The sequence below is a fragment of the Apis florea genome, unplaced genomic scaffold (assembly GCF_048593485.1).
Source record: "Apis florea isolate Af1SG1 unplaced genomic scaffold, ASM4859348v1 contig_3517_pilon, whole genome shotgun sequence".
Lineage (NCBI taxonomy): Eukaryota > Metazoa > Arthropoda > Insecta > Hymenoptera > Apidae > Apis > Apis florea.
The window spans coordinates 235,613-251,766 of record NW_028256778.1 but is presented as its reverse complement, the minus strand read 5'-3'; the positions used below and the strand labels follow the sequence as shown (position 1 = coordinate 251,766).

General features: G+C 42.0%; 1 protein-coding gene across 7 annotated transcripts in view; it reads right to left on the bottom strand.

Annotated features, from left to right (window-relative positions):
- Eip74EF (Ecdysone-induced protein E74) overlaps positions 1-16,154 on the bottom strand; it is a 152,126-nt gene that overhangs the window by 38,132 nt on the left and 97,840 nt on the right. Inside the window, exon 1 of one of the 7 annotated variants that reach the window (XM_086913811.1) lies at positions 10,051-11,554. The exons of 5 other annotated variants lie outside the window; for them this stretch is intronic. In XM_086913811.1, the coding sequence (XP_086769937.1) occupies positions 10,051-10,366 (316 nt within the window). In that variant the 5' untranslated portion in view covers positions 10,367-11,554. Of the gene's footprint in view, positions 1-10,050; positions 11,555-16,154 lie in introns of those variants that run through there. One more of the 7 variants, XM_086913812.1, reaches the window with a different exon arrangement.

Genomic DNA, 16,154 nt, shown 5'->3' with positions numbered 1-16,154 from the left:
TAACTCGGTATATAATAAAAGTTGGCTTTCTTCCTCAACCTCTTCTAAGTATCCAATAACTGTGTCACGTTCGTGGAACAGCATAGAAAATCAACGGAACGATCCTTGAACGGAGAAAGAGAAAGCGTTTCAAACGGATGAGAAGCCTAACGAGGGAACAGTTGGCCAACCTAACGATTCGACGAACTTGGACTCGGGTGAAAATTCTTTTCCCACGGAGGGGGTGGATACCCTCCCGCTAATGCATCACAAAAATGTCCCGTTTCCCAGGTGAAACCCCGAGCAGGAAACTGGGTTATTCATCGGGGAGGATCGATGGATTTCTAACGGTGTATACACCAGTCCAGGTAGGCAGGGAGAAAGCAACAACGGGGGATGACGATTGCGATGGACCGGATGCTTTTAACCGTTATCTCCCGATCTCACGAAAAAATTATCCCTCCTTCCGGGTGGACGAGAGAGAAAAAAGAGCGAAGAACTTCGTTATCGCGCGCATTAACAATCCGGCTGGTTTCTTAGGAGGCAGCCGTTAAAGGCAGGTTGCGCAACCTAATGGCGAAGAATCTAATTTCTTAATTGCGTAACGCGATTTAAAGGAATACGTGTCCCGAGCTGGAATTTCGTGGACTTTCTTTTCACCATCCCCACTCTGGGGAACGGTCGTTCGGTCGGCCGGTCAGGAGTCGAAACCTTCCTTGGTGGAATGGATGGAGAAACTGACGCGAGAGGAAAAAGAAAGAATAAAGAAAAGAAAAAAAGGAAAGAAAAGTGTCGAGAAGAGAAAACGAACGGTCGATGAATTCTATATACACGTATAGAAAAGGTCAGTGGCCACTTCACCTGTTCGAGGCCCATCTCTGAGAAGAAAAGGGTGTGAAATTGATGACGCTAAGGTTAATCCTTCGCAATAATGAGAAACGAAGGAGGAGGGGGAAAGTTCGACGAGATTCCGGAGGGAAAGGGTGTCAAGGACGACGGTGGCCCGACACCAGAAAGAGCGGACAGAACGCGGAGAGATGCTCACGGCGGCGCGTCACCAACGCTTACGATTTGATTAGAAAATAGTACTCCCGTTTTCGCCCGTGCCGGCCTCTATTGTGTAACAAGAGCGACCGAGCTGGTAACGAGCCTCTCGAACGAGCATGCTCGCGCTGCCACCATTACATAATACGCCGTACCACTGTCCGCGAGATGATATAATATAGGCGGCCCTACAACGCGTCCTACGTGCTCCGCAAATTTATTCGCTCGTTATCCTACCTATAAGCCTTTCTTCAAACGAAATCGAGTTTCGTCCCGTGACTTTTTCTTCTACGACCGATGGATAATGATAAAATCGTCTACAATTACGAGAGAAACGATCGAATTTTTTTTTCCTCGAAAGTAAGTGAAAATGGTGGAAAATATAAATCGCGAGTTAAGTTGCTCGAGAAAGAAAAAAATCGAGCCGCTGCTTGACCTTTTTCCCTAGATTCCTCCTCGCGCGAGGCCAACGATTGAACGATCGACGAAGGGAAGGAATATATATATATATATATATATGAAAAAAAGCTGTGGCGAGAATTGGTGGGCCACAGCTTCTTCGGTCAGATGGACTACTGTACCCTACACCTCGTTGCTATAATGGTCTAGGTAGATCTAGCCTAGTAGGCTCGCCTAGCCCACAAACGGTTTACTATGTAGGTCAGGGCTGGTGCATTCAACGAGCGCGCTCTGCTCTTCCTCTATGCACTGTTCGCGTACCTATAGCGAACGAGCGATCGAGCCCGCCTCCTCCTCCCCCTCCTCCTCCCCGCCGTGGCGTTCCCTTCCTTCGCTTCGTCTACCGGGTGTTTTTTAAGCGATAAAGAAGAATTAAAGACACGGTCGATTTGGGGGATCGTGTGGAATAAAAGTGAATGGAAAAGTGAACTCGCTCGTTCTATTTATAAAGAATCGGTTGTAATTGGGGCGACGAGATAGCGGGGGGGCATCGTCACGGCCAACGATCGTCGCGCAATCCATCGAGTTTGGCTTTGAAAATACTCGATCAACCTTCCGTTGCTCGGACGTTTGTTATTTCCGATTTTCCGGTATAACAGTTAATTATAGACGGGGAAAATTGGATAAGTTTTATCCAAGGGTCACTTTTGATACCGAGAGGATTAATTATTTTACGATCCCCTCCCCCCTCGTTAACTATTTCCAGGAATTTCCAATATCACGTATCCCGTTTTCATTGAAACAATTCGCAATTATCCGTTTATCGCCCACCACACGGAAGGATCCCCGCGGAGGGGAGGAGGATGATCGCGAGGCTTCCCTCCCCCCCCGCTGCGCACGGGATTAATAATGCGGTTACGATGGCTAATTAATCGCTCAGCTTCCGCGAGTGATTCTTCCAGGGCCGGTGGTATCGCAGTCACGTTCGTAATTAATGCGCCCCTTGTGCGAGAGATATCGATCGCTCTACAGGGTGTCCCTTTGAAGCGGCGATGGTAGCGATAGCGCCGGTAATTGCCCCGCTTCGTACGTGCACGTCACGTCGATCCGAATACACGGTGCGCGTCCCATCTCTCGATGCCCGACGCATTTGGCCGAAACGATAGATCGTGTGTTCGACAAATCGTGCAATCGTTGGAAATCGTTGTGTTATGAAACGTTAAACGAAATAAATAAGAGGATAAATTTGTGGAAGAAAAATTTGTCTCGACGCCATTTTACGCGTGCCACCGTTATTATTATCGTTAAGATACAGAGAGTGGACGAGAATCGAGCGAGGATTGTAGTATCGTCGAAAAGCGTGGCCGATACGAGCGTTCGAGACGAGCGCGCGATTATCGATCGCGGATCCAATATTTATTCTCGATATGCAGTCGGCGGTGTCGCGTTTCCATAAGCAGGTTCGTGGCGGCACGGCGGATGAAAAGAATCGCGGCCACGCGAAACGTTGATAAACCTGGCTCGCGATGCAAATGACCCGTGGTGCGTCACCGAGCCGTCCGTTCCCCCTCGTTCAATTCGGCCCCCATAAAAATCGCAGACGATTGTGTCAAGGTGAGGTCAATTACTCGTCGAGAAAGGAGGAGCGGTTTAAACGGGCGCATCTCTGCGATTAAACGCGTTATTGGATTGGATCTTCGAAAGATCGATCGATCGATTTAAATAGAGCGAAATAACGATTCGACGGCAAATACTCGTTTCCGCGGAGTCGAGTTCGAGCGTCGAATTTCGTTCGAATCCCCGACCTCGTATTTGCAACCTTGCCAACAAACTGGCCGCTCGTATTGTTCGTTATGCCACACGAGGTACGCTTTTAAACGTCCATTCGGTGATCCAGTTTCTCGTATCGGATATCCGCGGCCGTTGACGCGAAGTTCAATTTCCGAGAAACGAGCGGGAAAAGGAGGAAATCGCGAGTATGAAATTACGAGGAATTATATTACGATTCCTTATTTCTGTACTATTCTTTTTTTTTTTTTTTTTTAATTGTTCATTCTTATATATATATATATATATATATATAACGAGTATAGTTATATTAAAAATAGACCGAAAAGAAAAGAAAAGAAAATTTTCGTTCGTAATTAATCGACCGACGATGGAACATCCTCGACGATGATAAATCGCGATGAACGAACGAAATTCAAAATTCATCGATCGATCGTGTTCCGCGGGGCCGCATATTTTCCCTCTATTTTTACAAAGGATCACGTTCCACTTTCATTAACCGGCATACGTGCCAAGTGTCAAGCGTCCCTGCAATTGGGACACCCGGTAGACGAAGGTAAGCGTCTCCGTGCCAACGTTCCAATAACCACCAAGAGCACAAGGACAGTCTACCCCAGTTTTCCTATTGCGACCGCCTACGGCACGTCCTTCACCCCCTCTCCTCCCTCCCTCCCTCCCTCCCTCTCTCTCGCTCCTCGTGCTCGCTCGCTCTCGGTCGACTCTCTTCCGGGCCGATCGGCGTGGAAAATGCCGCGGGAAATCGATCCCGACCGGACTGGAGAGGAAATTCGTGAGGCGTGAGACCACGGATAAAAGGGTGGAACCGATGGAAAGGCCGGAGAGGGTGATCATCCCCTATCTTGGTCAAAGACGGACCAAGAAACACCGCGTTCGTTTCAAGGAGGAGAGGAGGGAAGAGAGAGAGAGAGAGAGAGAGATAGGCTCGTGTGTCGAGAGTTTTCTTTCAGACGAGCTATGAAAAAAAAAAAAAAAAAAAATAAATAAAAAAGTTTCACGCCTCGTCCGAGCGCGGGAAAAAGTGTGAAGGTGCGCGCGGGGACTGCGCAACCTCGTTCAAAGGATTTTCACCACTGTTGGAAACAGCGGTTTTATTATATATTTCATTGGGTCTAGTTGACCAATTACGATATCGTTCTCTTGTGTAAAGATTGTATCGAGATATGTTCCATTGCATAACAGATTGAAACGAACTAATATTTTGAAGTATATATACTTGAATAATATAGTTGGAAAAATTTTTAGATCGTTCGATTATCCTTGTTTGATCTTATACTTTATCTTATAAGATTGTAAAGTCTGTAATACTCGATACTTTCTAGGTTGGTGAATATGCTTATCTGTAATATTAATTATTCTTTTCCTATTTTTTTTTTTTTTTTTTTTGCTTCAACGTGTCATTTTCATTTCATTGTAATAAAATGATTGATTCGTGAATTAATTTGTCGAACTTAATTGCTAATTTTAAATCGTTTTTTTTTCTTTTTCAACGAACTACGACGATTTTGAATTTGATTTCACGATTTCAATTTTCGTTATCGTAATCGAGTCGCAGCATTCTTTCGTCAGATTACGTTATTTGCTCGACAATTATTATTACTCTTATTATTATCCTCTTTTATGGAATACCAACACGTTGTTATTGTTTATGCTGATAATGATCCGCCTGATAACGATTAAGAGCAGAATATTTGCATGCCTTCACGAGGTCTTCACGGATCACGTTTCTCTAATTATCATCTTATAAATGTATCGAAGCGGCAATATTTGATTGACATGTTTAATATCTTTTTCTCTTTTTCTTATCATTTATCGAGATCAATGGAATATAGGTCAGTTTCGCGGTTGCGCTTAAAAACAATTTAAACCTACGTAACGGCAGAAACTACGATCGTATCGATGAGATTAAACTCTCAAATGTTACAGATAATATTAAACAATTCCGTAATCTGGTAGATATAAATTTCGAATTCGTTATCCTTCCCCTTTCTCTACTACTCTGATAAACACAACCGTGATTTTAGATAAAAATCTTTTTTTCCGTCACCAAAGAAGCATTAACCCTAGGGCGTTGTAAGATCTTAGAAGGTTTAAGGTCATCCAAGAGGGAATGCTAAAAATGTATTTTTATTTTGTTCCAACTATTTTTATTTACATATAACGCTGTGATGCAAGATATTTAAATACTTGTTGGCGAGAAAATAAAATGTTAAAAAACGTGAAACGAATATAACGTTATGAAACACGGTTGATGTATCACACACACGGTGTCTATGACTCGAACATTAAATAAATACGCGTAATAAATTTATATCGATCATAAAAAAAAAAAAAGAAAGAACGAAAGGAATAAACCCGATCTATCTAACTTATTATCGTTTCACGATCATTGAATGATCAAAAAAATTTTCGATAGATATTTTCGATCATCCTCGAAACGGTTCTGGTTAACCCTCTTTCCACTTCAAGGACAACAAAGAAAAGAAAATCGGAATATAATAAAAAAAAAAAAAAAAAAAATTTCTAAAACCATCACCGAGCACGATGACGCTCGAACGAGCGTCGTTCCATTAATTCAACTTTCTATAAGCGGTGGCCGAGGGAGAAAATTTTCCTAGCAAGTTCGTGAACCGTGAAAGTCGGGCCAATTAGTATCGAGGTAAAATTCACCTGTGCGTTTCAAGGGCCGTTACGCGTTAGTTTAGAATCCGCCATCCTGCGCACGATTGTTGAAAAAGAAAAAAGAAGAAGAAGAAGAAGAAGAAGAAGAAAAGCAATTTAGCCTAGGAATCGTCATCAACGAGGAGGGAATAAAGGAGGGAAAGGTGTCGCCACGGCGCCGCGGCGGACGCCTAGGCGCAGAGGAGAAGGTACGAAGGAGGGTGACCGCAGACAGGAAGTTAGTCCTTCCTTCCTCCGGCCGGGCCAATATCCTGAATTACAATGAGCCGACGCGTTTCCTCGAACCGTCGTCAGAGGCTATTTAAATACAGCCACCGACAGTTTCCATATATCGCCGCGATATCCATGCCTATACCTGTCCTCTCAAATCGTCCTCTCTTATCACCGTTCAAACAATGACAAAAGTTCGAGGGAAAAGAATGGAGATCTATCCATTATACGCGAGAGTGTGAAGAGAGGCGAGCGAGAGTTATGGAGAAGGAGAGCAGGAGGAAGAGATTGGCGAGGATTGCTTGGGAGGAGTCGCGATGAAAATATGTCGAGGATTGAACACGTGAGAGACGACTAAGCCGATGTCGATAGCGGTGTGACGTTTAATTGCACGAAAATTGGCCTGGCGCACAAGGTCGAAGGAACGAAATAGGCGACCGATAAGATAAATAAAGCGAGCCGAAGCACGCGTGTGGTAATTAAACAGGTTCGATTTCGATTGCTTCGATTAGACAGGTGGGGATCAGATAATGATTTTATCTTCTTTTAAAGTAAGGGATAAAGAAACACTTTCGTGGATACATGCTCGAACAACTTATTTTTCTATTAATTATTAAAAAACCATATTTAAACGTTCCGCTCAATCCCTTTTCGTTGTAAAATGAGATAAAATGAGAATTTCCCGTCCCTAATACGCATACGGTAAAAATTTGTAAAAACGAATAATTATTGTAGCACGATCTGATAAACTTGGGATAACGAAAGGGTTTTATTATTCGTAGGGCGTTTTTTTTTTTTTTTTTTCTTAGTTAATCGCAACCCCCGTTGCTCGATTAACTTCGCGGTGGTTGCTCAATCGACAGACACTGCTTTCTTCCCTCTCGAAGCGATCGAACGGTCTTCATTTCCTGATTAACCCGCCAACGGTCCGGCTCTCTCTCTCTTTCTTTCTCTACCTTCTCGAACATATAGAAGAAGAGAGCGTAGCCGGAAGTAATCTGTCTTCCTCTGCTCGTGGCCGAGGCACTCTCGCGAAAGAAGAGGATAAGAGGGAGATGAAGAAAGAAAGGAAAAGCAAGGGATGGAAGGAGAGAAGAACGGAGAGAGAACGTCCGCTCGAATTCACTTGGAGTGATTTAAAGGCTGGAATTATCCTTTTCTCCCCTTCCTCGAGTATCCTCCTTGCTAACCATTATATATCTTCTGTTGCGTGCCTCCCTCGATTCTTTTATAACGTGGATCATCCTCCTTATTCCCCGTCTTTTTCTCCTCCTCGTCACGTTAAAAGAAAAGAGTCCATCTTTTACCACGTGTTTCCGCGTAACCACGTATCCGCAGAGGGTAACGAGAGAAAATCGGAAAAGAAAAGGGAAAGAGATTCCTTTTTTTTTTTTTTTTATTCCTTATCGCGGACCGATTTGTATCTGCTTTCGTAATAATCAGAGACTCGATCGATTTCACATCATCCGATATATATTTATTCCAACTTATCTACACGTGATTGGAGCAGTCTGTGTAATGATAAAACATGCTTTTCCAACGTTTATTACCACTCCCATCGCGGCATCGTTTTCATCTCAATGGAATATTAATAAGCTGTTACACCGCATTACGCGTAGCGTCGAATCGGTCAGTTCACTCGAAACTCGACGAGCTTTTAATTAACCATGGAGATGGGTTATGTCGTTCGATATGTCTTCGAAACGACTAGAATAATCGCGCGGATTATTAACGAACGGAAATCGTGTTTGTCTTTTTCCCTCTATGGTACATTTTCCCTTTTCCCTCGTCTCATCAATGACAAAACAAGCAAGGAATTGTCGTAGAAGGTGAATTTATAATCCTAGCCGAGCTACCTGCCCCGTGAAAGGTTTCGAAAGTTTTTCCGGGTGCCGCGGGAAAGAGAGGAAAGACCGCAAAAGCCAACGAGCCGGCCACCGGTAGCACCGAAAGTAAACTTTAGAGTGCCTGCGGCGGCCGAATATCTCTTTCTCCTTCTACGGCCCTTTCCAACTTTTCCCCTTTCTTCGTTCCTTTTTTTTTTTCCTCTCTCTCTCGAAATAGACGGGTCTACTGATAGACGAGATGAAAAGAGATATCGAATCGATGCACCTTTTGAGAGAAGACTTTTCTCTCTGGGCTTGGTAATAGATTCGAAGAAAGGATCCGAGGGAGGAGAAGGTGAAACGGTCGTCTTTTTTCGTCTAAACAAACGTCCATGTTTTTTCGTATGGGAGGAGAAAAAAACGGTGCAAAAAACGTCGACGTTTCTAGCTGACGAGGCATACTGGTGGACGCTTTACTTTTTTTTACAAGGGAGTAGGATCGACTTCGTCGACGTCCCCCCCTCCTTTTACCGTGTCCGAAGAAAACACGTGCATCGAGCTGGCCGTTCGATGATCACTGGTTCCCAAGAAGCTATGTTTTTTTTTCTTTAACGGTCTGTTTTTTACTTGTTTTGAACCACGCGATACATCGCACGTTTCTTGCAACGTTCGAAAAAGCTTTAAAAATTTCCACACTTTCTACACTTCGTTACGCAGGCAAATTTAAGATTGCGGAATCGGTGAAAGTTGAAAAATCGTTTTACCCGGGGGGAAAAACCCTCGAGGGCACGCGGGGGTCACTTATTCGCCCTGAATGCGTGAACTGTGACGAAAATGAAAAATGAGAGAAATTTTTCGAAAATCTTAAATCCACTTTCTCCTCCACTCCTGCCTCGGCTTTTCCTTTCATTACAATCTATCTAGGAAAAAGAAGAGAGGATCCCTACTGGGACGCATCCTGGAAAGGGTTAAAAATGTTTTCCCTAACTTCCGGCGTCTATTGTGTCAAGAATATTATCGACGAACCCTATGGTTCTCTTAAAAAAAAACTGTCGCTTTACCATCTACACCCCTCTCTAAGACTTTCGAAATAACATATTTATCAATTTATTCGTGAAATAATATATCTTATATAATAACTAATTGGGAGAGAAAAAAATTTTAAAGAGATACAAAGAGTGACGAAAGACAGCGAATCTACAAGGAAGACTATGTCACGGTAGAACAAGAACAGCGATACGAGAGATTAATATCGTTGGGGTTGGGGCAGGTCACAAGGCAATGGTGGCAATGAGGAGGGAAGAAGGAAAAGACGAGATAACAGTGAAGAAATTGCAAAATTATTTAAGGAGCCAAAATATTACGGCGCAAATTTACCGTCACCCAAGTCTCATCGTCGAACGACCTTCGCGGGTTGACTTGCGTAATATTTTTATCGGTCGAAATTACACATACGTTCACGCATGCATGCACGCACGGTCTTTCTGTTCGTATCCCTCTCTTTTACTCTCGCAAGCTACCAAATACAAGTCGAGGGTATATATTTTCGGTTGAATATGTATGACACATACTTTATCTTTTTCTCTCGGTTCTTTTTTATAATATTTACGCGTATATGACTTCGATCATGCATATATACATTTACGTATCGATAAAATTTCGCGGTTTAAATGTAGAAAACGATTTAATCGTATTTGAAACGAGAAGTTGAATTTGATGAAACGATCGATCGATCGAAAGATTTCTACTTCCTGGTTTCGAAGTATTCCATTTACGATTTGTTAGATAACGTCGTTGACAAGTGATGAATGCGATGATTAAATTAGTGGTATTATCGAGGATTACGTATATTATACGGGAAGACAGATTTTTTTATGATTGAGAGAGAAATTTTTTTATGGGAAGTCGATAATTTCAAAAAAAAAAAATACGAAAAAATTAACGATTAAAATGAATAGTTAAATTAATATAAGCATTCGTAACGAGAAAAGTAGCGATTCGATTTCGATCGATTATTTGAACATTTTCGAGATAGCACGTAATGGCGGCCAAAAAGGCGCGAAAGTAGAGAAACGAATAGGTTAAAAGCAATGTTTAAACTCACGGTATCTTCTCATAAGATTCTTCTTATATGGTTTGGTACCGGGTGGTCTGGATCTAGACCTCGTGCTACCATCTTTTTGATTATTGTCGGAGCACGAGTCATCTGAATCCTCGGAACAGGTACGGTCTTCCCTTTCTTGAGAATATTCGGTGGACGTAGTGGCGACGAAGCATCCTCGTAACCTGAGCGCTGCCGCAGCATTCCCATAGTCGTCGATCGGTTCCTTTCGATCCTGATCCTGATCGTTCTCCTCTCTGGAGAACTCCGCGTAATCTCCTACTCGAACACTCAAGTCCAACGGTTGATCCTCGAGCATCGTTTCTATCTTTGCCAGCTTCGTTTCCTTGCTGCCAGTCTGTCCCCACAAGTTGATCCACAGCTACCACAGCACAGTTGCCATCTTGATCTTCAACGATTTGTACTTGACACTCAGTCGATACAATATAACATTACACTCGCCGTTTTCTGATGATTCTCGATACAATGTAGCTTTCTACTTTTTTCTTTTTCTTCTTTTTTTCCTTCTTTTTGATCGTTTATTCAAATTTCACCTTCACTTGGAAGAATTTCACGCAAAGAGAATCACTAGTTCTATAGACACGATTGATTGCATTCGCTCGAAGTGAATTAGTATTGAACAATCGATACGAGAAAAGAAAATGTCACCGTGCGAGATCTCGAAAGTTATCGATGTTGTCCTGTCTGCCTCGATTTACGCGCGTTATTGTGATAGAAATTATTTGAAAAAAATTCAATTATTTTCAATAAAATCCGTCAAGTAGACACGATAACAATGTGCAACAACTATAGAAGAAGAAGAAGGGAAAGATATCTTCGTGGGAGGTAGAACTCTTCCGGCAGTGTCTTCGTCCCGTGTGGTACGCGTGACGCACAACGGATATTCTACCGGTAACTTTTCTAATAGCAAACAGCTTTCGATACTAACGAAGTTCACGCGATTTGTTCGATGTTTCCGTGTTGATCAACGTATTTTTAAAATAATCGGTCATTCCTCGTATTATTCCCTTCTGTTTGTCGACAACATCGAGAAATATAAATTGCACTTGTCACGAGGAAAACAAAATGACAGCCAAGTCAGGTTACAGACGTTATATCGTAGCCTGAAATATCACGCTGATTTCTTCGATTGAATCATCCAGAACAAAATCGTTTGCACGTAATAATCGCACTTTGAAAAAAGCTCGTTGGCTTCACTATGAACGTGTCTGTATACATATATATGTGATATAAATACATATATATATATATATATGTGTGTGTGTGTGTGTGTCGTCGTGTCTTGCGAAGGAGCCAACTGGCAGAAAGAGAAAAACGCGAAACAGAATTGCCGAAGCGTATCCACGTTCTCCGCACCGAGGCTACGGTTGCCGGTGGCACACTGACTGACTCGGAACCGGGGTAGCCCGCTAGTCCAGACTCGTTCACTCACTACTCCAGACTCACACTCCAACTCCGAGCGCCGGACTCGCTCTCGCTCGTGTACACCGCACACAGTACTCTCCGGCCGCCAGAGCCAACTGCGTTCGGCACTTTCCGTCGTTCGACTTCGGTTCTTTTCGGTCTCTACACCGCCTCGATCAGAGTCGGCGGCTTCACGTACACACCGGCACCCACACACAGTCGCGAACCGTCGCTCGAGATGCGCGGATGCGTAGCCTACCGCAATGTTCGAGTTGGTGATGCTCTCCCTCCACACTTTCTGTTCTTTTCTCTCTTTCCATCTTTCTTCTCCCTCGCCTTTTTTTCTCCTTTTTTACCACCTCTTTACCTCTATCTCGCTCGCTTCGAGTCTTTTCTTTGCCCTTCGAATAGAGCTTCAATACTTCTTTCTTTCTCGTATTCTGCCTTGTTCTGATGGTTTCGCGAGAGGGAAAGCTATTTTTCCGTTTATTGGGATAGGACACACGAAGCAGTCTGCAAGCGCCGTTCTCATGACATTAACCTTCGATCGTCGACGCTAGAAACAGCGGGCGGTGACGTGAAATATAGGTTATTTTAACGGGAGTTTTTTTTCAGACTAACTCGACGGATCAAGAAGGAAAGAGAACACGTTTTCTCGATCATTCCTTCGAGAATTCGTTCGCAATTGAAACAACTCTGTTGTCGGGTAAGCGAAACGAGCAAATTGCTACACATGTATATACACGCATTCCAACCAACCGTTTCCCTCTAATCCCTGACATTGTCTTCTTGAGGATGAATTCAACAAGCAACAGCAGGTCTCTGCAGCGTATAGGAAGACTGGGGCGCACAGAAACGAGACTGGAACGATTGCGTATGCATGGTACACACAATAGGTGAACGTGCGTACGAGTTCGTGGCGGAAAGGAACTTCCAATTCGACGTCTCGTTGCAGCCGGTAAACACAGGTGCAACGAAAACGTCGGAAGTGTTTTTGCAACGGGGCATACAGAGTGAACCTTGAGAATGACCGATTTCGTAATCCCTTCGCGGCTCGCTTCTCTGGCGTGGTTTCCATTGTAATGCAACGAAAAAACGATTTTCGAGATCGTGCTTGTTGAGGTTAGGTGAGCTTCGAATTAACACGGTAAATCGTTTCTTACGATCAAACTGCATTTGTTTCCTTTTTCTTGTGATTTTTTTGAAAGGTATGAATAAATATTTTTCAATTATTTTCTTTTTTGAAATTCATCATATTATTACAGCGTTTCATTTTTCAACGATTTTTAACCTTTTTAACGTTCGTCATTTGCGTAGTAGATCTATCTATCTACTATTAGAAAGCAAAAGTAACAGAGATATTTTTGTACAAAGTGTATTTTATTATTAATGCCATAAACGTATATGATTTGTATCAAAATAAATGAAATAATTTTAAAATTTCAACCAAAAAATTAAAAGTATTGTTAATGTGATTACGATAATGTTACATGCATCGATTAAAGTTAACATTCATATCGAAAAGGTTAATTACATCTACATTCCATCGTTGTATAGTTACAATAGCTCTGTTGCGTTTATCGATACAATATATCCTTTGCGTTTATCGATACAATACACGCATGTGTGCGTTACGATCGATCGAGAAACTAAAATGGCGTTCGATATATCGCGGATTCGTTTGTTGCAGACTGAGTGTGTTCGGATGTGTCCTGCCAAGAAGATTTCAAGATTTCATTCTGGAAAAGTAACGAGCCGCGGACGAAGGGCTTGTTCATCAGCCAGAGATTCTCGATCCCTTTTCTGATAAACGAAAACGGGGTTGACCTTAATTGCATTTCCTGCCATCGAACCTGCGATTCTATTGTTGCCGAAAAGCGTTTTTCGCAGACTTCACACGCCACGATCAACGATTCCACGGAACAAGGTTATTTCAACGATGAATTCATTCTATGTAAGCGCGGTAGTCGTCGATGCATTTGCATTGAAAACACGGACTGGTGCAATAAGCTTGGTTTTCCATCAGATTGGAAAGGTTGGTTTCAACCACCGCTGCGGTATACAATTGTGTTTAGTCGGGGCTTACTATGGAGTGTTTTCACCTTTACGATTTTATATCGGTTTTATACACCGAGTTTTCTAAGAATCGATTTTCAATGTCGATTGTCAAATCGAGACCGTGTTCTCTTTGAAAGAATCCGCGAATTCTAGGAATCCATTTTTTTTAAAAGCTTTACGTATTTAAAATTTGGTTATGTTCTTCGCGTATTGTGCGACTTAAATTAGGTTAGGTTAGATCAGATTAGATTATTGTTGTATCGATATTCTGCAAAGAACTGAATAAGAGAAAAAGAGAGAGAATTCGTTTTTACGTTTTAATGATGAATATGACAATCGAAAAATTGTGAATATTTATGGCATCACTTCTGTCGTCAAAATGGTATCTATAATATCATTAATGAAAACGATTTGAATTTTTTTTTTAAACTTTTATTATATTTTCTGATCGTATTTGAATCGATGATTGACATTATTAAAGACGAAACATCGATTAATTTTTTTTTAGGTTAGGTTACTTTTGAATCAATGTATTCCTAAACTCAAAATCATTATACCTAGTGTTTATTAATCGAATGTTTTCAGAAAATACAAAAAAAAGTTTGGAAAATAATAGCATTTCAAAATAAAGCTTAACCAAATCATCGATCGAGACTCGACTGGTTCGAATAATAACCGTCTCCGAAGTTTTATCGTCGTTTGCACAGTTACGTTCATGCGTCAGAGACCGTTCTATAAAAATTCAGGGAAGAAATTTTGAAAGTAATCCAGGAATCTTTGGTGCTTGACTTTCATCAAACTTTAAATTTGAATTCCATAGAGATGAGAGAGAGAGAGAGAGAGAGAGAGAGAGAGAGAGAGAGAGAGAGAGAGAGAGAGATCTCGAAGTTCAAAGATTATTCAGCGCAGGCAGGAGTGATTTATCGGCTCCAAATTTGCTAGGTCGGGAGGATGGAGGAACATCTGCGTTAAAGGGTTGGAAACGTTGTATGCGCGCGCGTAGAAACCACGCTATCCTCGATTTGTCGACCCTCGCCGCGATGTGGAGAGTCACCGAGAGTTATTTTCGCGCAAAAACGGCCGACAAGTGCCGGCCTGGGAGAGAAAACCTCGTAACTCTCGCCGATCTCGGAACGGGACGACGCCCAATCCAGGAAAAGTACGATTTCTAATCCATCACCGTACAGCTTCACGTCCTGTGTTTCCTCGACGCGACGCGACGGGACGTCACTTTGTGCTCCTCTGTGACAACCGCTCTATTTCCGATTCGACTATCCTCGCGAATTGCATCCTACCCGTCTCCCATTGGCTATTCGTGCGACTGTATTCCACCATGAGCGATATAGAGGATATAGAGAAGAAACTCGAATCTTTATTTTTTTTTACCTTAAATATAGGTTATCTTGTTTAGGTTAGGTTATCTTGCACGTCTCGCGGTACGATGGACTTAATTTAATTAATTTTCTTCGTAGCTTCTGGAAATATTTTTGAATTAACAATAACAATTAATAATTGATATAATACGTTAAATAAAAATTATTTAATTGAGAGGTTATGCGCAAATTATGATGTGTGAACACGTTTTTGAATTCTTTCCAATAACTTTCCAATTCGATCTCTCTTTTTTTTTTTACAATAATTCTTATAACAATTCAAAATATTAAAATTGATTTTTTCCAAGTAGTAATTTAATCATTTTTATCTCATCTCTGCACTTCGTATAGAATCGAATACCACGCATCGCATACGATACACAATACAGTCTATCCATACGATATTAAATTTTTCTATCTTCGATAAAGAAATCGAAAAAAAAAAAAAAAAAGATTTCTTTCGAGAAAAAGTTGGCCATACATTATCCTCTCTCTTTCTGCGCAACAATTAACTTCTTAACGTGCAAATTTCTAATCTAAAGACGTATAGTATATCACGATGTATACCCATCTAATCCATTCGTGTATCATCACTTTCGTTTTCGCGGTCCGCGTACCCCTGTCGATTTTGTTTTCGTTCCACGGCACAATTTTCCACCAGCAACTGTGTGTGTCGCGTTCTCTTTCCTCCGCTTTCTACCAGAGTGAGATCCATCAGCCTTTCGACGCCATCGATCATTCGATCCCCGCGCACGCGTTTTTCGCTCGCGAAACACCACCGGCTCTTCTCATCCCATCGAGCCCATCGATCGAATATCGGTCGGATGTCATTTATTGGGGAGGGGGAGGGGGAAGGAGAAGGGGAGAAGGAGAAGGGGAGGAGAGGAGAGGAAACAAGAGGAAAGGACGGGACTGGACAAGTCGAAAGGAGGGAAACGACGAAAGAGAAATTTCCTTTTTTGCAGGGCAAGAGAAGCGACGTTTCCTGTCCAAGCGACAGCGAAGAAAGTGTATCTAGGCCTTTTTCCAACCGCGTGTTTCCCTGCAATTAGAATATTTACCCTACCGCTTCGAAGTAGACATCATTAGTTTTCTACTGACACGCATTCTAGTTTTATTCTTTATGTTGTTTTTCTTATTTCTATGCGTTCTTCGAGTTTTAAATAAAGATCTATTTGTTTTTTTTTTTTTTTTTTTTTTGAATCAGAATATTACAGAGAAAATGGATGAAAATTTTAATTTGTTAACAGA